General features: G+C 42.1%; 1 protein-coding gene across 1 annotated transcript in view; it reads left to right on the top strand.

Annotated features, from left to right (window-relative positions):
* The first annotated feature begins 711 nt into the window (after nt 1–711).
* The window catches only part of LOC136438709 (uncharacterized), a 46,179-nt gene continuing 21,135 nt past the window's right edge, over nt 712–25,755 (top strand). Inside the window, exons 1-23 of the mRNA XM_066433622.1 lie at nt 712–843; nt 11,958–11,996; nt 12,559–12,682; nt 14,594–14,748; nt 14,850–15,026; nt 15,359–15,565; nt 15,914–16,165; nt 16,641–16,838; nt 17,312–17,512; nt 17,748–17,942; nt 18,129–18,329; nt 18,883–19,089; nt 19,328–19,428; nt 19,719–19,869; nt 20,440–20,664; nt 20,775–20,963; nt 21,093–21,284; nt 21,821–21,956; nt 22,862–22,980; nt 23,187–23,271; nt 23,427–23,530; nt 23,698–23,889; nt 25,254–25,454. Of these exons, the coding sequence (XP_066289719.1) occupies nt 780–843; nt 11,958–11,996; nt 12,559–12,682; nt 14,594–14,748; nt 14,850–15,026; nt 15,359–15,565; nt 15,914–16,165; nt 16,641–16,838; nt 17,312–17,512; nt 17,748–17,942; nt 18,129–18,329; nt 18,883–19,089; nt 19,328–19,428; nt 19,719–19,869; nt 20,440–20,664; nt 20,775–20,963; nt 21,093–21,284; nt 21,821–21,956; nt 22,862–22,980; nt 23,187–23,271; nt 23,427–23,530; nt 23,698–23,889; nt 25,254–25,454 (3,715 nt within the window). The 5' untranslated portion in view covers nt 712–779. The remainder of the gene's footprint in view (nt 844–11,957; nt 11,997–12,558; nt 12,683–14,593; nt 14,749–14,849; nt 15,027–15,358; nt 15,566–15,913; nt 16,166–16,640; nt 16,839–17,311; nt 17,513–17,747; nt 17,943–18,128; nt 18,330–18,882; nt 19,090–19,327; nt 19,429–19,718; nt 19,870–20,439; nt 20,665–20,774; nt 20,964–21,092; nt 21,285–21,820; nt 21,957–22,861; nt 22,981–23,186; nt 23,272–23,426; nt 23,531–23,697; nt 23,890–25,253; nt 25,455–25,755) is intronic.

Here is a 25,755-nt window from a genome sequence, read left to right as displayed (position 1 = left end):
GTTAGAAAATATTGAAATTCTTCAATTTGATACATTTTGGGTGTTTCTGTTATGCTAGCCTAAGATATATGGCCCTTTATCTTCCAAAGTACATGGTTACGCGTCCAAACAGTGCGGGGAGTAAAGGTAAAATAAAATCTCTTATCTGTCACATGTCAAAATTGTTTGTACAAATCACGCAGTACATGTACTGCGTGATGTGTATAATTGTGTACCGCATGTGTGTATAATTTTGTGATGTGTGCTGCATGTTGTATAATTTTTACATCTAGAAATCCCGAGTTGGAAAAAACACTAGTACTAACATTGTACACTTTGATAAACAGTTTTGTCCAGTGTCAGCCTCAGGTATATGGCCCTGTTGGTGCAATTTCATTCTTTATCTTCCAAAGTACATGGTTACGTATCCAAACAGTGTGGGGAGTCAAGGTAGAATAATAAATAAAAACATGCTTAGGCTATTTCATAGTGGGGGTCTCGATGGTAAGATCAAGTGTTATATTGATTTTTTTATAATCTTTGATACATGTTATCACATTAGGTGATCTGTAAGAGTTGGTGTCTATGGAAACGTTTATAAGGCATGGCATATGCAAATCCCTCTGAGTGAATTTTGGTGACGTGGATATTTACCAGCGATAAGATAAGTTGCTTGACAAAGTCCACGGCCTTTGATTTGGTTATTCGTTTTTCAATACAATTTCCGTCAGGATCCAGGACAGCCTTCCTCAAAATATCGTTGGTCACACATTGTTTAGTATTTCAATTATGCTTCAGTCATGAAGACGCTGTTCATCTTGGGAGTAGTTGTCGTTGTATCCCTCGTGTTTCTCACCGAAACCGGTAAGTTGAATGTGATTTTAACCAGTGATTTGTTGTGAAGTTTTCCGTCAACCCATGTGTTTCTGTGATAACTGTTCAGAGATTCGTCTGGGTGTTTATACGAGAGAGTGGACTTTTCAAGCTTATAATTACTGGTCTACCGAACGTAAACATTCGGCTCTGGACTGGAGGTCTGGAATGGCTTGACTGCTGTTCCGCTGATGTTCGGCAAGGTCGGCTAGTATCGGTCGGTTGGTGTTCGGGAGTAAGTCAGCAGTAAGATTAGAACCTTAACCACTGCTGGCCTACTACCAACTAGTTTCCAACCTACCCATGACTCACCCGAAGGCCATGGACGAATCTCTGCTAACTCATTCCCAACCAAGTGACTTTTACCAGAACGTGGGCGAATCACCCCCGACCTTCACACGACCAAAAACAAGGAAGAAGCTGAAAGCCGTTACGGTATTAAAACTAAACGTGATCCGAATTCGATCTCTCGGTGATGTAAGAAACATAGAGGAATGGTTTATTTTGAGTAAAAACGAAAATGTCCCCTAGGCCTTTTTTGAAAGTCATTCAATGTGTCCATTTCAATTCGTGAGAGGGTTAGCAATCGGTTAACATGTATTCAGCAAAGATTTGACAGTCTGCGGCTGGAGGTCGGGATGGTTGGGAGTAGGTTAGAAATCATTCGGGGCTCAGTCAGGAGTAATTCATGTACTGGTTTGGAGATGGTCGGGACATGTAAAAGATAGGTGTGGCCTAAAAACTGGTCAGACCAAGTCCTTGGCCAGAATGTTCCTCAACCCTTACCTCTTCCCTCATGACCTCAACGAAAAGCGGCATGTGTGCCGATTTGAGCTTATCATGAATAAACAAAGGTTCAAACAAACTACAGCCGACCCGAGTCAGCTGGTGTTCGGGACCCATGTTCGGCAGTGTGTAACCTGGGCTTTACGGGAATGCTCAAGTATCTTGGGCTAAGTGGCTGTTTTAGGGGTGTTCACCCAAAATGGGTGGGTGAAAAAAAAAAGTGAGAGAGTGAGCTTCACTGCTCTGTCCTGGGCTGATTGTGCAAGTTTGGGGTGAAACCCCGGCCCATGTGTTTATTCTGCAACAGCACACAGTGAAAAAGTCACAATTTTTAACCCATGCAATCATAACACCCCTGGTACAGAGTGTGAAGCAGGGAAATGCTTGTGTTGCCCAACTATAGCAATGACTTCTTTATTGAACAAACGGGCTTGCTTGCTTTCTTCTGTCTTGAAGGGTGGGCCAGCCCAGATTGCTCTGCGGCAGTGCTCGCTTCTGCGCTGCCTTAATTATTTCCTGCAACGTTCAACGCATGCTATATACTAGCGAGTCTCTTGATCTGCGACTGTAGCAGTATACTCTAACTTTGGTCTAACTAGAGATGTGTAATGTTTTGCCTTTACCTCTTTGACCCCCCCCCCCATCTGTTCCGTTTGAGAAATCCTCTGGTCGTGATACTGTTGTGAGCCTAGCATTTTGACATTGTGCTAATCGACAATTAATAGGTTCGCATTTTTTGTGTGTTAAAAGGCCTATGGCATGGACAAAATGTATCCATAGTAAAAAGTTTTTGTTGCTTTAGATTCGGACTCCAGAGTCAGAAAATACAGCATGGTTTTGTTCAAGATTGTCTCAAACGAGAAAGATTTCAACAAATATTATTTACGTGGAAGAGGTGTCTGCTTTTGCTTTAGATTCGTTAGGTTTAAGATTGGTACCAGGGATTTAAATGTTCTTTTTTTGTCGGTTCCCAGCAGTAACATTCTTTTTTTTTGGTATTCAGTAAGGTATTACAAAGTGTTTTTTTTTTTTCAAACTCGTCAAAATTGTTCGTGAAAATTAGTACATGAACCAACTCGACCATTGAAATTCTACAATTTGATATATTTTGCGTGTTTGTGTTATGCTAGCCTAAGATATATGACCCTTTATCTGTCAAAGTACATGGTTACGCGTCCAAACAGTAGGGGGAGTCAAGGTAGAAATGAAATCTCTCATCTGTCACATCTGTCAAAATTGTTTGTACAAATCACGCAGTACATGTACCGCATGTGTGTATAGTTTTAAATCTAACAATCCCGAGTTGGAAAAAAACACTAAGTTAAACATTGTACACTTTGATAAACAATTTTATCCAGTGTCAGCCTCAGGTACATGGCCCTGAGATTGCTTGGTTGTCCATAGAGATCTAGAGTGAAATTTGTTAGCTACTAGGACTAGCTGTTACCAGATTTATCATGCAAATATTGTAGTGATCTTTTCTGTCAAGCAAATGCTTTGAGTCTTGTCTTCTATTCTGTTATTTTATCGAAAGGGTAAAGTACAATGTGTGTTAAGAAACGATCTTGATTCTTATGCAATTTCTAATCATCATTCTACAAGCATAATGAGTGAATTCGACCACACCCAGTTAACGTAGCGTGCGTAGTCCAGTGGTTAGCGATCTTACCTCTGGAACTAGAAGCCCCGGGATCGATCCCGACTGTGTCGCTCATCCGACATGCACCCTACCGGAAAGGTTTGCAGTCCTTAGGACGGGATGTTAAGCCGTGGTCCAATGTCTTGTACTTGTCAAAAAGAGCTAGGGAAATTTACCCGGCCTTCATTTACGACCTGTTACGACCAGTGGAAGATTAGCTCTTCAGTGAGTTAAAACTTGACCGTGATCACTTTTCTGTTCCTTTAGCCAATAACATCATATGGCTCCAAATGAAATTTCCTAAGTCAAGGTAGACATCACTGGGACTTTCTTTAAATAAGGTCCTAGCATTGGACAAGAAAGGCAGGTAAAACCAGACAGAGGTGGGAAGATCGGCTCATACTTTGTATGTGAGATAGGTATGTGGAACTATGAACAGCTACATAATCAACCACATCTAGACTGGGAGGGGGGGTGCTACAAGGCTTTTCCCATTGAAATTCGTCACTACCTGATATTTTGTTAACCATAAACATCCTGAGTAACGTTTCCAGTCTAGTTTTATTGTGTTTTTGGGTTGTAAGTGGAAAAAAATGTATTTTCAAAAATGTCAAAATGCCCGATTTGGCGGATCGCAAGAGATGGCTGAATACGCATGACGTCATTCTTTGCCATCATTTTGACGTCAATGTAGTTGCCATTGACAACAGATGTCTTGGAAAATCCTAAGATTAATAAGACACTATATTTTTTATTTTAGATATTACGGGAATTCCCTTTTCAGCTAATAAATCACATCGATGACGTCATATTACGTCATAATGATACCAAAATTACAGTAGTTATTGAGGTTGGCATGCATATCACTCCCTGAAAATTTGGTGATCACAAACCATACCGTTTGGAAGTTATGATAGGAGCTCAATGACACCTCCTCCTCCCGTCCCAGATATTTAATAAAAGCCCAGTCAAGATAGGGTTAGAACACCAGCTATTTTTCGCAATGGAGATCTGGGACCCCCCTCCAAGACCCTCCGAAATAACGTAATCTATGGCTAAAAATTACTGAAGTTTCGATGACTACCCTTACAGTTCTACAGGTTTCATAGTTCTATAGACCAAAATGTGAAGGGGAAGTTAAGAGCGTGCGCTAGGGGATTACCGGAACCAATGAAAGCATAATTTTCATCTCTATGAATGTTTGTCACTTTCAAAGCGCATTATCTCACATGGGCAGTGGCTTGGTGAATTGTTTTACTGTTGCTGGAGAGAGAGGAACATCTACTGATTCAAAAACAAGCGTCGTAAATTTGGGCCGCCCATAAAGCGAGCCGTGACTGGGAGGTCTTTATCGGGATTTCGAAGGGGTTGGACTATCGCAAATAGTAGCTAGTAAGTTCCCTGCTAAATCATTGTGTACATTTAGCTTGTATTAGATAATAAAAAGGCCCTGCATGGGGGTTATCAGGACACCACAAATGGTGGTACCATTTGATACACATGCCATATGAAGTCAGCGGTAATTTGTACATTTGCATTTCACTCAGAAACAAGGTAACAAAAATTATAAAGATTCAATAGGCAACCACGTGCGAAATACGGTACTTGTGTTTTTCTCAATTAATCAAGATCACTACAGATATACAGTTATAGACATTTACTTTTGTGCACTGATGGTGTATTAATATGCCTATCTTTTCATTTATCATCATAACAAACAACCAAAAATTATTCGAAAACAATTCTGTTTAGGTCCGTCACTTTGTCATAAGGCGTGGGCCGTTTCCTGGCCTTTTCGGGCTTGACTACGTCAGGCTGGAGATCGACGGATGCCGCAGGTACAAGCTTTTTTATCTGTTTTGCTATCTCGAGGAGTACCAAAGCCGCTAGGATTTTGAACAATGGATCAAACTTCGTTAAAGACCCCAGTAAAACTATATAAATACGGGATAATGTAAACTATAGCCTCCAGTATGCGCCTGGCAGCCGTACAGTGCACATCAGTGGAGGCCTGGCTGAGAAAGTTTACCATGTACAAGTTACTCTTCAAGTCATATTTGAAATCTATAGATAACATATAAGAATTTGAAGTATGGCTACACATAAAGAAGTTAGCTTGAAGGACAGTTAGCCAAGAAATAAAGTAATGACAATACTGGCTTGCAATTTAGCTTTGAGACATTGGCTAGCAGTTATATGTACTGTTCCACAGAGCCCTATTCTATGCTGGTTACAACAACAAGAAGACGCAAAAATCCCAAGTCATATTTCTAGACACACAACTACCTAGGCTAATGTTGGGAAAACATTGAAAATTCATATCTATTCAGACACTCTAACACAACGTTGACAGGGTCGATTTGAAAGTTTGAAAACTTGAACAAGGTTGACTTCCCCCAAACTGAAAGTTGTAGATAGCATTGTCTTGATTATCCAACCTGATTGAAACTTCCTTGGATTATGTGACTTTTTGATAGATATCTGGGCCATTCTGCATTGTTTGAAACTGTTCATAGAAAAACCAGTACAGAAAAAAAGTTTGAATTCTCTGACAGTTATTATGGTAATCTGTCCCTGCTATTGTCCCAGGCTGGCAGACATCTAATCCTTTTATGAATTTATGTGGGTATGGGGGATTAATCCAGCCCTCAACCTGCTGGGCAGCTCACAGTAGGAGCACTCCCTTTACAACTTCCCCAGGGCAAGGTTTTGGTTCCTTTAAATGGTTATCTGAATACATTTCCCGAATGGTCATATGGCATCCTAAAAGATTGCTTGAAAAAAAAAGATTGCTTGCTGCTGTGTGCGGTTGGTTACGCCCTGCTGTCAGTTATGCCTTACTGTCGGTGGTTGGTCGCACCCTGCTGTCAGTTACGCCCTGCTGTCGGCGGTTGGTTGCGCCCTGCTGTCGGTTACGCCCTGCCGTGTGCGGTTGGTTGCACCCTGCTGTTGGTTACGCACTGCTATGTGCGGTTGATTGTGCCCTGCTGTCGGTTACGCGCTGCTGTCGGCGGTTGGTTGCGCCCTGCTGTCGGTCATGCCCTGCTTTGTGCAGTTGGTGGCACCCTGCTGTTGGTTACGCCCTGCCATGTGCGGTTGGTTGTGCCCTATTGTCGGTTGCGCGCTGCTGTGTGCGGTTGGTTGCACCCTGCTGTCGGTTACGCCCTGCTGTGTGCAGTTGGTTGCACCCTGCTGTCTGTTACGCCCTGCTTTGTGCTGTCAGTTACGCCCTGCTGTCGGCTAAGTGCTGCTGTTGGTGGTTGGTTGCACCCTGCTGTCAGTTACGCCCTGCTGTCGGTGGTGGGTTGCACCCTACTTTGTGCGATTGGTTGCGCCCTGCTGTTGGGTACGCCCTGCTTTGTGCTGTCAGTTACGCCCAGCTGTCGGCTACGCGCTGCTGTCGGCGGTTGGTTGCACCCTGCTGTAGGTTATGCCCTGCTGTGTGCGGTTGGTTGCGCCCTGCTGTCGGAGGTTCGTTGCGCCCTGCTGTCGGTTATGCTCTGCTGTCGGCAGTTGGTTGCATCCTGCGGTTACGCGCTGCTGTCAGCGGTTGGTTGCGCCCTGCTTTGTGTGGTTGGTTGCGCCCTGCTGTTGGTTACGCCCTGCTCTTTGTGGTTGGTTGCGCCCTGCCGTCGGTTACACACTGCTGTGAGCGGTTGGTAGCGCCCTGCTGTCGGTTACACCCTGCTGTGTGCGGTTGGTTGCGCCCTGCTGTCGGTTACACCCTGCTGTGTGTGGTTGGTTGCGCCCTGCTGTCGGTTACGCCCTGCTGTCGGTGATTGGTTGCGCCCTGCTGTCGGTTACCCCTGTTGTCGATGGTGGGTTGCGCCCTGCTGTAGGTTACGCGCTGTTGTCGGCGGTTGGTTGCGCCATGCTGTCGGTTACGCCCTGCTGTCGGCGGTTGGCTGCGCCCTGCTGTCGGTTACGCGCTGCTGTCGGCGGTTGGTTGCGCCCTGCTGTGGGCGGATTAGAAAGTGCCGCCCTAGTTCTAGACTTCCACCTGGATCCAAAATGGTAACACAAAGACCGATTCCTTCGCCTTCCGTGGCCTGGAATCGAAACACATGTTCCGCTAGCTAATCGAGGGTATAACCGAGGGGATCTGTAGTAAAATTTCCTTGGGGGCATGTTGTCATGTCCTGGAGCCGAGGAGCTATAGCTGGCCTGTTCAGGTCCTGGAAGAATTTTGGCGTCCAGGCTATATAGGAATGCCTTCTTGTTTTTTCTTACCCCAACCTGTTTTTGTTGTGTTACTAATTCCGTGTGTCCGGTTGGTGTCTGTCTGTTTTTCCACATACTAGTACATAATTTGGCAAACATAACTCATGACATGCAAGAGGTTACGGACAGAGTGCGTTGAAATGATTAATCACGGTTTATGATTTATCATATTTACTATAATGAATTTCTGATCAGTAAAACTTAGTGGCTTTCTAGGTCAGAAAAAAACTGTGCAGTTAACCCTGATTATGAACTCTTCTCTCTGAAACTTTCGTCAAATTCATCCCGCGTTATTTCTTCCGTTAACCTTTCTGTTTCTTGTATTGCGTTCTGATGGTATATGGCTTTCAGGCCACATCAGCCCAAACATATTCTGGTGCGGAAACATTAAATAAAACTTGAGAAAACTTTTATGGCACTCATTCATAGCAGAGGCCCGGAAAAGCTGACTACATGTATAAAAGAGCACTGTGCATGTTTTGATAGACACGTTCTGTAACAAGAACTTTAAGATGGCAATGTCATAATTTGGTTTCCGCAATGAGAATTGGACGTCAAAACGCACATGTAGTGAATAGATAGCAAACATCGAAAATATTTCAGTTAGGGTCCTGGTATTGTTTGCCCTGATCCTTGCCTTATACAATGTGAGGATAGAAAGAAGGAAGTAACTAGAGTTCCACGAACACATTATCTCTGCCAAATAATCAAGGCTTATTGTGGAGAGTGATTAACATGTACATGCTTATCACCCCTGCAAACTTGATCATACACCACACCGTTTGGAAGTTATGATGGGGGGGGGGGGGTGAGTCCAGTCTAGATAGGGATACAAATCATTTGGTGGTACAGGACTAGTATATGTGTATAGTGTGCTGATATGTGTCATCAAAAAGATTGAAAGTTATAATTAAATGGTACAGTCAATATATATGAATAGAATAAATCTTTATTCCATATCATACACATTTTGCAAGACATAGTACATGTGACTTTTCCATACGGTGCTAGGTAATACCTAGCAGTGGTGCAGTTTTCTAATTTGGTGCAGTGTACTCTCTGAGCAGAGGAGTGGGTCCGGCTGGTTTTTGACATGTTTTTAGGTGTTTTTGTCAGGCTTTCTATTTTGTCCCCTTTTCGTTATGTCTCCAACCGTGTGTTGGACAAAAATGCCAAAACTGAACACGATAAAAACCAACCGGACCCACACTGCCCCATCTGTTTATTTATGTGCCCCATCTGTTTATTTGTACTTTTAGGCAAGGCCCACTGTCGACCTGTTTCGGGAACACTGTCACATGCCCCATTATGTAATGTAGTGTATTTACAAACTATCCTTACTAATTATGCAGATTAGCTCCTGATTTGCATAATTAGTCATTGATTGTGTAAAGCACCATCTGAGCTCTCTACATACCAAACTTCTTGACGATTTGTCGACCCCTTCTCAAGTTATTCATGGCCGAAGGTCAAAACAAAAACACCCACTGCAGTTCCAAACAAGACGCTAGGGGGCCCAAACTTAACTTAATTCCTGTGGCATGAGCTATCTACCACACAAAACTCATGACCATAGCACTTTCAGAAAATATGGCCAAAATTTTGAAGCTCCGCTGCAGTACCTTAGGTACCCGCTAGAAGGCCCATTATCGAACTTGGCCTTCCTTTCTGTAAACCCTACCCATCCACTAAATATCATATAGAACCATAAACAGCTTCTGGAGTTATGTTGTCCACATACAAATTCACATCCACACAAAGCCCGCTGCAGTACTGAAGGAAAATGTCAGGGGAACCATTTTTGAACTTGACTTCCGTGTTCACAACATCTACACACCTACAAAAAATCATGAGGATCCATCAACGTTTCCGTCACTTTTTTTGCCTGCATACAAACACACAAGAATTAAAAGTCATTTTTGAACTTGACCTTCCTTTGCACAACCTCTACACACCTACCAAAAATCATAAAGATTCATCAAAGGTTTCTTGAGTTATGCTCTTGACATACATACAGACCCACCAAACAGCTGGCTCAACCAAAAACATAATTTTCGGCGAAGATAATAATCAGAAAGCATACAACGTGTATATGTAACTTAACTTGAATATTGGTCCCCCAAATGATGGATCCGTCAGGATCCAAGGCCGCTGTTTATACGGAATACAAAATGCAGATCACAGTTCGTATCCATCAGGATTTGTGTCAATTCCATGCAGTGTACGGCCCCGTACCCGTCGAAAATTCTGATTTTCGCGATCAATGTAAGCTTCTTGGGTTGTCTATCGGATAGAGCCAAATGCTGACTTTGGTCTCTTCATGTCTCAAGGTATAAGTTGCCGCATAGCAGTTGAATTATGCTGTTTCCAGACGCAAGGAGACGAGTCACAAATGAGTGCGCCAAGAGTAGACTATTACTAGTACTCATAGGCTGAGATAATAACATTTTAAATGCGTCATTGTAAGCCACCCGGAGTCTCTGCATTGCACCGCCACTGTGGTTGGTCCACAGTTGTGCGCAGTACATGGCAGAACACTGTGATACAAAAAGGATGCTAGTTATTTTTCGAATTGAATCGTCATCAGAAAGGTTGGGGGTAATTTGAAATCACAAGTATGTGGCCGAGGAAACGTAGGCCAGAAGGGTGCCGTATAACTCCACTGAGGGTGGCGCACCATTCAAATGTAGGCGGGGGTATGGAAAAGCCACACAATTGGTTTTCTTATCACAAATTAAGACATCATTGCATTGTCAGCACCAAAGGCCTCACATATACTTACTAACTTTTGTAAGGATTTCGCTGAAGGACAGATGAGGTATATGTCATCTGCATACATCATTAAGTGGTTTACGGAAACCTTGCCAATAAAACATCCCACTTTGGCATTGTTTAACTGGTCGCTGAGATCAGCCATATATATGTTGAATAAAATGGGAGACAATATGCTCCCCTGGGGAACACCGTTGCTGGTAGTCCCCAGCGCACTCTGAAGGACAGCATATGGAACCAACACAGAATGATTCGTACTAAATACACAAGCACTCCTCTGTTGAGCAGTTTGTTAAACAATGTATAGTGGTTAACACGATCGAATGCTTTAGAAGCATCAAGAAAACATAAAAAGACTGGGGAGCCTCGACACAGTTGGACACTTAAAGTAAGAGATAACCTCTTTAAAGGAGTCCTAAAATCCAGAGGGGGGAGTTATTTTCCAATAGATGATAATTTTAGGAAGTAAAAATGAATACTTTTTACAGTATACGATAAAGTACCCACTAATCCAGTGGGCATCAAAACACAATAAGTATTCTACCGAATTCCCCAGACGACCCTCTATTTTCTGATTAATTAAATTAAACAACCTCAGCCTATGGCTTATTACAATGTGCCTGACAAGGCCTGACAAAAGTTAGACTACAAAAATAATGTCATGGTGGTTAAGAAAAACTCGCCTTGCTTTGTATTCTTTTCTATCTTATTAACAATTGGCCTTCTTATTGTGCTTAACCCCCCTCATCTATGCCAAAAATACTCACCATTAAAGATGTATGTTTACACATAGGGAATACATGGGTAGGGTCTGCAAGGGTTTAGTGAGTATCATATTGTTTAAAAAAAACACACCTTGTGTAATTCACCATAAGCAAAATTCTGTAAAAAGTCGGCTGATTATGTATTCATTTATATATAATCTAGTGGAAAATAACACCCCCTTCTGGAGTTTAGGACTCCTTTAAAGGCGAAGATGCACGAATCAGTCCCGTGATACTGTTTGAAGCCAAACTGGTTCGCCGGAGTAGATAGATAGCTCTCCAGACGATCAAGAAGAATATATTAAACAGTTTAAATAGGGGACTGGAAATGGCAATCGGCCGGTAGTTTTTTTTTTGATTGAGGGGTTTAGATTTTGTTTTTTTTATTAACGGGACAAGAACAACATTAAGCAGGACTGGGGGGATGTGGCCGTGAAGCAACATGGCTGAGAATAACAGGGAGAGTAACGTGATCAGTCGAGGCCCCGCGTTCTTCAGGTGTTCAGCTGACAAACCATCTACGTCACAGGACTTCCCATTAGGTAGCCGGTTAATCGCTGCACATATTTCAAATACAGGTGTAACGTTAGACATACTAGGATCATAACTAACGCCTGCTTTGATAGTGTCGTCTATGTAGGACTTACAGGTATTTGTATTGACAGAGTTTAATAAAAGAACTGTAGTGTTGCCTCCACATACTGACAATGCTAGAGACACAACTGTGACCATCCACATTACAAGGAAGGTTGGAAATGGGACCATTTTGGGAACGTAAAGCGGACCAAAGCACGTCTGACCCCACTTATGTAGACTAGAGGCCAGTGCATCCGCCCTGTGCTGAGTGGCAGTGCGTTGGCACCTATTTGTATTGCATCCCTATCAGTCACTCTATTGACATTATATCGCATTCTACGTTTCAGATGCCTTCAGACGACGTCGTCGACGATACGTGCCACCAGGTGACCGGTGATATTCGTCTTGTTACCTATTGTGTGTGTGTGTGTGTGTGTTTTTGTGTGTGTGTGTGTGTGTGTGTGTGTGTATGTGTGTGTGTGTGTATGTGTGCATGTGTGTGTGTATATGTGCATGTGCATGTGTGTGTGTTATGATAGCAGAAAATTCAGTACTCATCCTTTATTTGTCAGTAGATTGCTGTGACAACATTAAGATTTTCCATCCATACTGCCAATTGCAATGTCAATATCTACCTATCTGACCAATGCTACCTACAGCTGTGTACTGTAATTATTGATACGTTCAAATTAGCCATCCTCTATTGAAACCTCCTTGTTGATATTACTAATCCCCGATATTACATACATGCAGACTCGACACGCTTGCAATCACATTTTGGCCAGCACGCACACTATGGCGTAAATTATAGATACGTTCGATTCCTTAGTGTACTTATCCAAAATACGAAACCTCTGGCCTACAAGGAACGTGCAAGTCGGAGATCGCCACCCTGTCCATATATATTGAAGCACTAAACTCTGTTTCTGTTGAACTATGTCATTTTAGATACCTCACCGCCTGCTATCACAGGCTGCCCTCGTATGATACAGCGTACCCTGTATCCAGGCCAGAGCAGAGTCTACATCGGATGGCAACTTGACATACATGATAGTAGAGATGGAAATGTTGGGTGAGTAGCCTTTGAATAGCCTGTTAATTGTGTACAAACGTATACGTAACAGCATATGTGATAGTACTTGCTCCACAGTTTCAGCAACAAGACATTGAATTTCTTAAACAACAAGAGTTCGGAGACCTCATATCTCCATGAACTATTCTGTTTATGCAAATAACTGACACATTTACGTAAACTATGCTTGGTCATTAACACCATTAGCTAACTTACACATGTCGCAATATTGACAGTCCTATCATTTACCACTTAGATATTAAGGCACTTTAGAATTGATTATGCAAATTAGGAATTCATTTGCATAATCTGAGTTTACACATTGCTCTGCGATGTTCGAATTTTGCAATGTTTAAATATATTTCTCTTTCATAAATCTCTTTGAATGTTTTTTTAATTTTTTTCTTAAATCTTATTAAATCAATCATCTCAAATTACAATCAATCGTCTGAAATTAAAATCACAATACACTAGGTTACAACATCAGTTGCGTTTACAAGCATAATATGTACACATAATACTTAGCCTATATCACAATATATGACAGCCAGCGAAAGGGTATGTCACCCTGTAAAAGGGGCGGTATAACCCAGTCGTAGCGAGAGCTCGTCGTCTGATGATGATATCAGAATTCATTATCTCACATATACATACATATGACCTTAATCTCTTTGAATGTTTTGTAAGTTCTTAATTTGTTGCCTTGATTTTCTCTTCGTCCTTTTACGTGAATGCAATTAACACTCTTGATCGGTATTGCCAACAATGGAAGCTAACCGTCAACCTGGCGAAAACGAAAATTGTAGTATTTAAACAGAAGAGGCCTTTTTATGCAATAACCTTAGTTTTTCACCATGTAATAAAGAGATAGAGATAGTCCCATCATATTGTTACCTAGGAGTTATTTTTACGGCAGGATGTGATTATAGCGTACTTTGCCACGAAAAATCTTCAAAAGAGGGCCTTAAGACTAGTAAAGAGCAATGTTTAACATAAGAAGCACTCATGGAGAAACTAGATCTTCTGTATCACTGCAACGTTAACTGTTTGTTATAATGAAATAGTAATAATGAAACAGCGTGAAAGGATTAACCTATCTAGACTGGGGGGGGGGGGCTAAAAGTGCCCGCGCCAACTTTGACGTCATATAGCTGCTGAGCGACACATGGTAGGCCTACTAAATTTGGTGACTTCTTATAGAATTTAGTTGGTAATAATTTTATAGTAAGAGTATAAGTTTATCATGTTTCATGTTGCCATGGTAGTAGGTTTCTGACAGGGTTATTTCACAAATTTCACTGTTTGAACAATGAAGTTCCAATGGCTTTCTTTCTCAACCACACTAGTTTTCCTGCATCAATAATATCATATGTAATTTAATGTAACTTTCATGATTTGTTATTCATAAGTTATGATAAGTTGATGTCGTCATCGGTCAAAATCCAAGCTGGCAGACCATATCATTAGTTCAGGTATAAACAGGCTTTTTCCCCCTTCAAATTAGTCACAAACAGCAGGTATTTTAGTAACCAGAAACATTCAGATTAACGTTACTAGGCTATTACCATTGTGTTTTGGGATTATAAGAATGTTTTTCGAAAAACTTAAAAATGGCCGATCCAAGATGACGGATCCTAAGGGATGGCTAAATCTATACGACTTCATTCTATGTCGATGTCGATGTGGTTACGATTGACAACAGGTATCTTGGCAGACTCTAAAATCAATAAGACACCCTTTTGTCTATTAATGGAATGTAACATCTTTCACAAATATCACGTATTCAGTGAGCGACTTTTCAATGCATAGTTCCATTATGGAATGACAATCGACCAATTCTACCACCGCTTTTAATTCGAGACTCATCTAGGTTTACACTAATATGTGTGCACGTGTTTAAACTGCACTCAGGCTACACAATCCGGAGGGACTGCAACCTTACCGCTCAACCGGCAGAGTCTTCTACTTTGGAGACTATTTTGAACTGGGCACATACAAAAACATCTACCTCGCAAGGGACTACTCAGGAAATATCAACACCTGCACTGTTACAGTGCATGTAAAAGGTGGGAAACGTTATTCATAGTTCAACAAATTGTTCATTTGTCTATAAACATCACTGAGTAATCCATGCTAATATTCAAAAACAAAATTTAACACCCTGTAGCAACCTTTTGTCCATCACTGCCACAACCAACGGACGGCTACGTGACGTGTAGCCAAGGAGAGGCAGAAGGATCAACATGCAGGTACAGCTGTCAGACAGGCTACACAAAATCATCTGGTACCGAAGTGCGTGCATGTATCAATGGCTACTGGACAGGATCCCACGTCGTGTGTTCCAGTAAGTACATTTTCTTGAACCTCATAAGGCTGAGATGAAGGAAACTTTGTTCGGAGAAATACATTTGCCACTATCAAAAGCATGCGTCATAGGCAAATGAAATCACGACTAATTGCACGCTATGCTTAAGTTTAGCTTTCTCATGCAGAAAAGATCTATATTTGATACGGCATCTGTTGTTCTCCATCTTGTACATCTTTCTACAGGTTAACTCAGAACCGTGTTTGACACTGCTAATATCAATCATTTATATTTTTGTATTTATATTTTCTTATTTGGCTTATATACCTTTAGTTGAATATTGACCAAGCGGTTGTTTTCTGTAACTTAAGTTCAAGACTGTGGCTTACCCCCGGTGGCCCCACCTAACAGCAGAATGTCCTGCACGAGAAATACCTACTACGGAAGCATCTGTACGTACGAGTGCGAGGATGGGTACTTCCCAGCAAATAACAGCACATACCTTCCATCTGTCCAGAGGTCATGTCTTGCCTCACGAACATGGACTAATACTACTGGTGTTGAATTCTCTTGTTTGGGTAAGTAGATATTTGCATTCCATTATATTTCATTGACAAATAATGTCTATGGGGAGAGGTTCATTACAACATTCATTATCAGGTTATTTCTACCTACCTATCTACCTAGTCCCTTGAGCTTCGGGTCATTCGGGGGACAAGGTAGCAGTGAAGATGGAGATCTGTCTCCAGGCTCGTCTGTTTCTGGCGGCAGTCAGCCTTTCATCCAGCTAAGGGACGTCCACTCTGCGATGTTCTGCTGCGAGGATTTCCTCTGTCGTCCCCTACGGCGACCTCCTTCTAGGGTGCCCTGCAGTATGCAAAAGGTTTAAAATCTAACATTTTCCCCTCTTTTTCTCTATTCCAAAGACGTGGAAGCGCCCACATTTCCAAGCTGCCCCTCCCCGATTTCTGCTCAAGCAGAAAAAGGCACGGTTTCTGCCGTTGTCTCTTGGACTGTACCTGGAGCTGTAGACAACTCCGGTGAGGACATCCGTGTTCTATTGGCTGTGGGTCAACTTCCAGGGTCGCGTTTCGAGGAGGGTTTTCACACCATAGTGTACACAGCGACGGATTCGGTCATGAATTCTGCAAACTGTTCTTTTACGGTCACAATAACAGGTAAGTAGTTTTTTCATGTACTTAGATATTTACTCACTTTAATGTTTTGGTGTTGTAATACTCGCTTTTAGGCTTTCAAACTCTTTCCTTCATGTTCGCTAAACACATAACGTTAATTTGTCCATCTTTATGATAACACAAGCTGAATATTGCATGGTAGTTTGATGTTCTTTTTACTATGATCATTAGTGTCCATTGTTCAATTTCAAATATGTATCATACTCTGCTTTGATACCAAGGGAACCTTCATTTAAAAGAAAGTCATGACTTTACCTTGCAGTGATCTTGAACTTTGACTAGTGAAGGCAAAAGATCAGTGTGTATCCTTACACATTATGTGTGTTGTGCTTGTTTTCATGGGTCTGCAGCGCTAGCGCAGTGCAAAAATGATGATGATGATCCACTCTGTTCTGCGGTTTTAGTGTTAGTAATTGAACAGTTACAGCTTTAACAAAGTAAATGTTTTTTTCACCAGCTCACAAGTGTTCTCGATTGCAACCTATTCAACACGGAAGTGTCCGTTGTGACAATGAATACAACCATGGTTCCACGTGCAACTACACCTGCGATGAGGGGTACTACCTCAACGGGAATCCCGCCACAAAATGCGATCTAGATCTGGCCACAGATACCACTTACTGGACCCCATCTACAAGTCAACACAACTGCCAGCGTGAGTTGATATCAATCATCATTCACAATATTAAGCTTGCAGAAGGAAAAAATGCATTCATGCTAGACATACAATGTTGTTTTTCTTGTCAAGTTTCCATTTGAATTTGAGAAACATTAATTGATAGTAAATTCTAATTTATCTGATATGAAAATGCGTTGTCTGTGTATGTGTCGCATATAGCAGTGCAAAAGTCTCAAATGTAGTCATCGTACTTTAACGAGAGAGAGGGAGAGAAAGAGAGAGCGATTTTGACATAATAGGTGATTATACCAGCAGTGACCGCAATCAGAATCTCTGTCGACAGAGATCGTGATCATGATCTCCGACAGTACAATTGGCGATTCCACATGTTTAACGTCTCCAGTAGTCACCCATTGATGCATTCATTCGCGCAATCTCTTCCGGTATGATTGGCGATTCCGTCAAATCAAAATCTGTACCTTAGAATATACATATTCTTTGCATTGCAGCTGTGCAGTGTCCGCAACTTCCGGCATTACAAAACGGCGGATGGTTGGTCAACACCACTTGCAGCGATATCTTCGGGAGCTACTGCTACTTCCAATGTGATCCTGGTTTTAAGTTACAGGGTGACAGCTCTGTATCGTGCAAGGCGTCTGCTCCTGGCCAGAGTACAGGAGCCTGGGACGGCAACATCCCCACTTGCATTGGTACGTTAACATTGACTTAAACATTAACCATTACGTGGATTATTGATATTTCCATGGCCGCTTAGGTTCAACAAAATGGGGTAGATAGCCTTCTATGCAACCTCACATTTCATGCCAGCGCTCTTTGCTTTGCAGACAAATATTATTTAAAATTGTTCCCTTATCTCACTACTTGAAGAACTAAAAGTTTACAGTAAATGAGAAGAGTGAACAATCTTTAATTTTTGCCATACAGAGGCAACTTGTGCGCCGCTTGGACCTGTTGCAAACGGTAGGATAATATTTGACCAGAGCTGTCCTTTCGGCAACGATCTTTCGACTGGAAGTGTCTGCGGTGTTGCATGTAGTCCTGGTCATATCCTGATCGGTGCAAGGTCCTTGATGTGTCTCTTAGACGGAACTTGGAATGCCACTCTTCCATCTTGTGAAGGTATGTGTTCCGTCTTAACTGACATTCACTTGCTTGTTCTTTACATATAAGTAGGCTTGTATAAAAGTTAAGTTTTGATAATCATTACTTATTTGATGCATCGAAAAGTCTTAACTTACATTTACATCATAGCATATATTGAATCTTGAAATTAATTTCAAAACTTTTATTTTTCATCATGGGCAGTTGTTACATGCGATAGTGCTGGTCTGCCAACACCAACTAATGGCTACAAACTTGGCTGTTCCCAACCCGAGGAACCCTATGGCGCTACTTGCATCATTGGATGCAACACTGGCTACGAGCCTGCAATTCCAGTTCAGCGGACATGCACTGCAGATGATAATGGCGTTGGGCAATGGACGAATGGGACCATCGCTTGCAAAGGTATGAAATTCCATAGTAGAGGACCTAGCTGCCAGTCTTCTTCCAAACCCGTTTAAGGAATGCATGTGTACATCAATCAGTCAGATATGTCCAACTTCTGCAATGTTTATTTATTTATTTATTTTGATTTACCACGTTTTTGTGGAAGGATTGACATAACAGGTGAACTATCACCTTTTCAAGATGTCATCCCAGACCGGACTATAAGATTTGGACCATCGCACACCGGGGCATGCCCCTACTCTTTTTCGAAAGGTGTGGTGGGTTCTTTAACGTGCGCGGGGTGTTACTCACCGTGTCTGCATTATCCATTGCAGCGTTTTATAGGACCTTTGTTTTATATCCCACACATGCAGAGCTTTCAGGAGAAAACACTTGGTTTCAATGTTCATTCATAACCAATGATATATTCATGAAAACTGTTTTTCTTTAACTTTGCCTCTTTCCGCCAACAATTGCGAAAGCGATGATCATCAAAGAGTTATCAATCGATTAGTTTGAGCCACACCGTATACCGAACCATTTAGTTTTCTTGCTGTTTTTATACATCCAGAGATCAAGTGTGCACACCTCCCCAAGCCAAACAATGGTAACCTCACGGCCTGCTTTCATGGCGGCGTCAGAACTGAACCGGAACAAAGTCAGAGCGTCGGAGCAGTGTGCACTGCCATGTGCAATGAAGGGTACACGGTAGCCGGATCGACAGAGAGGGCATGTCTACCCGGCGGAGTATGGAATGGAACGGAGTTGCGCTGTCGTGGTAAGGCATGAAGTGAAACATGTAACATTTTCACTCCCAAACAATCTCTGACCACTGTATGAAGTACAAATGCTTACGATTGTTCGGTCTATTCCAGCTTTAGAAAAATTAGCATATTCTCAGTTTATCTGCAACATACCATGACTAACTATCTGAAGTTCTACCAGAATCTGTATCCTACATATATTGTATAGTCTACCTAATCGTAAAACTAATGTCATACATTCCCACTGTTCAGACATAGCGCCACCAGTGTTGCAGTGCCCGGATGATGTCATACTGGTTGCTAACGAAGGTCAGGACACAGCTACGGTAGACTGGCACTGGGAACCAGTTATCGTGAGTCATGATGCCTATCCCATAACCCAACGGCATACAAGCCTAGTTAGAGCCCTAGTTGTTTTCTTTATCGCTACCAATGTACCAGTAATCTTGTGTTACTGTAATTGTAGATACGCCATAAAATATCAACTAGATAAAATTAGTTTAAAACAGATGGGATGATAATACAGGCCGACCTGAGCATTGAAAAAATTGGACACGTTGACAATATATATATATATATATATGAACGTTTGCAAATTTACATAACAATGCATACGGCGTCAGTTGCGTCTGATTTATTGCAGGCAAAGGATGCCGGGAAAGACTTAGTTTCTGCTTTGGCTGGATCAACAAGCAAAGAAACGGAGTTACCCGAAGGACGACATTTTTTCACGTACGAGGCAACTGACGCAGCTGGCAACAGAGCGTCCTGCACGATGGCAATCGACGTACAAGGTGAAGCATGCCATCTCACTTTCGCTGCTTTATTAGTTGATGTAACTGTTAGTACACCCCTAGAGGGAGAACAGTATTACCAATGTTGGGTCATTCAAGACTATGACATTAAAAAAAAAGTATTATTCGTTTCATGGAATGTTGGTTAACATAACCCTCAAGTGCATAGAATATAGAGGCATTTCCGTGATAGAATAGCACATCACAGCAATGTTAGTATCTTCACTTGAAAGTTCATCTGAGTTGTTAGAAGTCATTCTGTATCAGAGTTAAACGGCAATTTCCAACTTCAAGGAATGACACAAATCCACCGACTCTGTGACGTCACGAGTACTATCTGCATAACGTGACGCCACAGAGACAGTGGATTGTTCATTCCTTGCTGAGGACTGGAGTTGAGCAGTCGAAAATGTGGATAAGACCCATTTTTTGTGTTGGAAATTGCAGTCAAAAGTTTAATACAGAATGTAAGTATCTCATTAGCGTCACAAAGAAATACATAAAAACACTCTTGTGTACACATGTTTCTTGAACATAACCTAATGTTAGTGATATGAATTGTTTTTCCAGTTATAAGGTGCCCAGGGTTGCCGCCAGTTGTCAACGGCATCTCTAAGCTTGTGGCAGGAAAAGGAACGTGTCCTGGAGGATCTGTACAGGGCAGTCAGTGTGAGATGACATGTGATTCAGGCTACAGTATGGCTGATGGGTCCACTGTAATGACAAGGACGTGCCAGAGAACTGGAAACAACACTCTACAAGCCAGTTGGACAGGTTCCGTACCCGTATGCACAGGTATGGGAATCAAAAGCCATTTTTCTATCAATACCAATTGCATAGAAACCAAATGAGAATGTACTTGGGCATATTCCTTATGCTTCTCAGTTAAGTTATTTTTTCCACAGGCGTGACATGCTCTCTACAAACTGTCGCCAATGGTTTTGTCTTTGGCTGTAACACCCCGGAAGCTATCTTTGGTGCCAGCTGTGAATTCCATTGTAACCGAGGTTACAAGGGGCCGGCAAACGAGACAACTGTCACCAGAACGTGTACAGGAAACGGAACTTTTACTGGGGAGCCACTGCTGTGTGATCGTAAGCATTATGGAAATATCACTCAATTTTGTATATACGGTGTATGACGCCGCGACTCTCATTCTTACATCATTTTTACTAGAAAATATATGGATCTAACCGTAGATATCCATTGATATTATTCAACAGCTATCAAATGTTCTGGTCTGGCCACTGTGGAAAATGGTCTGGTCATCCCACCGACATGTTTGAATCCTTCTGTATCAAACGGGGAGGTCTGCATTTTCAACTGCGATCCTGGGTACACAATAACTGGACCCTTCAGCAAACAATGCCTTCCTGATGGCCGGTGGAGTGACACCAGAAAAACGTCGTGCAAAGGTGAGTAGAAAATAGATAAACAAGTCGCTCCCTGATGTCATCCTGTTTGCAAGGAAATGTATAACATTGGGTTGTAATATCAATTGTGGCAATAGCATAACAGGACCATTGAGCATTGAGTTAAAACAAACAGGACACTTGATTTTAGGAGATGAACCATTCGGTTTCAAGAATAGCCGGCCTTTCTTTAAAAGGCAAAGTGTCTCTGTTTGGTTTAAAGTGACCCGGGCGTCTTAAAAAGACGCATAGGGGTGGCGCCCATCTTCATTTCTATAGCCCTTGGGCCACACACATTTGTGCAAGTGACTACAGCAGGGGGCTGGTCCGCTGGTAGTGATGTGTGTTTAATATCCATACTCTTCCCAAATGCTGAGTGCTAAGCAGAGAAAGCTGTATGTACCATTTTTAAAGTCTTTGGTATGACCCGGCCGGGGTTCGAACTCACGACCTACCGTGTGCAAGGCGAGCACTCTACCAACTAGGCCATTGCACCGGTGATTATGTTTGGGATAGTTGCTATATCTTTTTCTCAATAGATCATGAGCCACCCCGATTCACCAGCCAATGTCCCACCTACGTTAACGCCATTGGAGACGCGGGAAAGACATCTGCCACTGTACTTTTCACGGAACCGGTGGCAACTGACAACTCTAACAACGTCAATGTATCCAGGTATGAGTGAATGATTTGTTGAATGATGTTTTATCTCAACGTGTAGAAATGTCCAATGTTTCATCCTAAGGCCACAGCATGTAAATTTTATGGATGACATCAGCGCGCTCATTAATTTTCGCCTGATTTTGAAAAAAAAACAAGATTTTTTTACCCTTCGGCAATGGTCAACATACCGAAAATAATACAATTTGTCGCAAACCACAGTCAGTTCTATCGCAAAAACATTCTAGATGCCATAAAATGGCATTTGAAAATGTAAGAATTGTGAAATCTCCCTACAAGTGCATTGTACAATTATTGTGTATGCAAGTTGTAACAAGATTGCTCGTCGTCACCAATTTACAGGAAGACACTGTGCAGCCCTCATGCCAAACTTGTAATATAGTGTGTAATTTCTGTGCCATTATTATCAACAACGTGTAATCCGATGTGCTGTTCTTGAATGTACGACAAAGGCTCTATGTTGTGCAATTGCTTGATATGATCCAGCAACATTGAGGCACAATTGCTCGCATTTGATGGCATGTGTTGACACAGTGTTCCATATGAATACCCAGTTGAATATAGTTGCTGCCCAGGTGTTCCATTGCGTATGGATGCCCATGATGGTATGACATGTTTACTGTTGAATCAAGGTGGTCTTATATTATACTGTATAAGAAATGTCATTGGTGGAATACAAGACCTGTTGGTCGTGATATCATATTTTGTTTTCGCAAGTCTTGTTTAACAAGATTTATGATCTCAAAATTTGAAAATATAGGAATCTTGTTTTTTGTACCCGCCTTGTTTTTTTTCGCCCTATCTCATTGATTTTGGAGTCTGCGGAGGATGTCATTCATAAAATTTACTTGCTGTGGCCTAACTCAATAACATGTAATATACATTTCATATGTTTGCAGGGCAGTGAATCAAAAGGGGCCGGGTGACGTTTTTCCTGAGGGAACAACTGTAGTCACATATGTTGCCAAGGATGCTGCGCACAATCGAGCTCAATGCGACGTGTTTGTGGTCGTGAGAGGTAAGCCACAAAAAAGAAATTTGCATCTAAATGTTCGTCGATACCTTTTTTGCTTTAGATATTACCTAGTCGTCTGTACAGGCTTCATCATCACTTATTTCTGATTGTGTTCGTCATTTTATCTATTGGAAGCTTTAATGACAACAAAAAGTGCAGAGACTTTCGTGCGGTCGACTTCACACTACATAATAAATCTCTATTTTCAGTACACCGATGTCCTATGGTACAAGCTCCTGCAAGTGGCTCGGTGAACTGCTCTGGTGACTTTTACGGGAGCAAATGCCAATACAGGTACTTCAAAGCTTTATTATATTCATCAGGAATATATGAGGTGTTCTTCGTGTAGGAGGCGTTGGATTACATTAGCATTCAATGTGATCCATGTCATGTTATTATTTTCTAACAGAGTACTGCGTATCTAATGGTAGAATGTAAATAATTTTCAGGTGCAATGAGGGGTATACGTTGGATGGCTCGCCTTCCCGCCATTGTGTGCTGTCCTTTGACGGTTCCAGCTCGTATTGGGACGGCTCGCAACCGGTTTGCAGAGGTAAAAAGTGCAAAACTATGATCATCAAAATAATGCGGGTCGTAGATGTGTTTAATGGTTTATATCTGCAAACAATCATTCACACAGCTACGGTGTCCATTTCCGTTGGCGGTTGCTTAGAATACAGATTATGTTGTGATGTGTCGTGTTGTTCAATTGTTCCACAGCTGTTGAGTGTCCAGCCTTGGCTACACCAGCGAATGCTGTCAAGTCTGGATGTTTCAACGAGCCTCCTACAACAGAGCGATTTGGAACAGTCTGCTCTTTCTACTGTAACTATGGGTATAGTGGATTGGGAATCAACAACGCTAGATGTCTTTCAGATGGAACTTGGAGCTCCTTTAACTTTGCTTGCGAAAGTAAGAAATTCAATGTCTTTTTGACAAGCTGTACCGTACTATGTCAGTCTCTGAATCATGTAGTTGATTCCAACAATTAGCGTAAAGCTCGGGTCATCACATTTTCACATACATCGTACCATACACATGCGACAGCACACTGCGTAAATAGCAGAGTAATAAGTGCAATAAGGTACCGCCAGGCGTCCTGCGATGCTCACTGCCGCATAATGCTCGACACTCCTCCACTTTCCCACAATTGCAAACTATCCTGTCCACCCTACAGTGTAGCCTTCTATCAGTGCCATTAACTAGTATAGTAATTCTGTGACAATAAGAAACATGATTAGCATGTAAAAAATCCTTATTAATTGTATTTAAAAGCATTTTTTGGCGCACGATGCTCGGTGAAAGCTGGATTAACCCAGGTTGTCTCTCTTCACCCAATCGTATTGTGGCGTCGCCATGGCACAGTGGCAGGGTGTTTGGCCCCGGAACCCAGAGATACCGGGTTCGAATCCGGGGTTCCCTGATTTGTCCCATTGACGTTGTGCCCTTGGGAAATGTACTTTGCACGACTTTCCTCACTTTACTCAGGTGAAAATGAGTACCTAGTTTCGGTTAGGGACGTCCCTTGGATAGGACGTTAAATGGAGGTCCCGTGTTTGAGGAGAGCCACACCTCCAGCACGTTAAAGAACCCAACACACTTTTCGAAAAGAGTAGGGGGTCCTTCCTGGTGTGTGTGTGGATCATATAAATCTGTCCGGATATGCAGCTTGTACTCTTCAGTACAAACCTGGTGTGTTACGCCTTGATGCGGTTTACCGGGTATGCAATACAAACAAACAAAAATCGTACAATGTGATACGGTATTTGTCACCACTGCTTTATATGTTCAAACTGTTGCACCCTCTGTTTCTCAAACATACAACGTTTACGGTGCTATCGTCACGGGGAAAGTCTTATATGTCTTGTATGTGACTGGGGTTTTATAAGGAACGTTGTCGCAAAAACTTCCCAGGCTTTAGTTTAACAGTTCAATAAATTTCTTACTGGACTTATCACATGCCACATGTCATGCCCCTTGTCCTCATCACAAAATGACTATTTTCTAAATTCTTATATTGACTCGGATAAAGTTTTTACACTTACCTTGAGGAACAGGACATTGACGTCCAGCCTAATTTGAGAATCATCACAAAAAACATTGACGCGACTGCTTGAAGAACAAGAAACTACACATTACCTGATATGTACTGTAGTATGGCCAAACATGATCAACGCTTTTATCTCATTTCCACCACATTGAGCTGTATAGCTGTACATCTGCATACTCCTTACACCTAGGCTAATCGTAACATTAATGTTAATGCATTTCATTAGGAGCTTCCTGCCAGCCATTGGCTCTGCCTGGGGACGTTGCAGCAACGCCTCCCTCCTGCCAAGTGTCTCCCGAAGTAGGGGACACCTGTATCCTTTCCTGCAGCAGAACTGGCTATCGTCTTACGCCGCAGTCTGGTCAGTTCGTCATCTGTCTCGGAGATGGACAGTGGTCGTCAAACGTTTCATCGTTGGTTTGTTCAGGTGTGTACTTACTGACTATTCAGTAGATTCAAGTTGACATGTTACATTAAACGATTAATGAGTTAATGCCTTTTGTCTGTTCTACATGGATATGTCACAGCAGAGATTGGAATCCAGTAGAGTCCGGCACTCTACTAGTTGAGATTGGAATCGGGATCTGAATATTGGGATTCCAATCTCTACTAGGAGAATTCGAGATTCTACTATTCTGCATCAAAATGTTTTGGAAAATCGACTGATTCATTTCACACCTAGAATATCTGCATAGGTAATATAAGCCTACATTCACCATTGCTAGTTT

Source organism: Branchiostoma lanceolatum, chromosome 7 (genome assembly GCF_035083965.1).
Source record: "Branchiostoma lanceolatum isolate klBraLanc5 chromosome 7, klBraLanc5.hap2, whole genome shotgun sequence".
NCBI lineage: Eukaryota > Metazoa > Chordata > Leptocardii > Amphioxiformes > Branchiostomatidae > Branchiostoma > Branchiostoma lanceolatum.
Note: the sequence above shows the minus strand (reverse complement) of the source record. Positions and strands in the feature narration are given on the sequence as shown.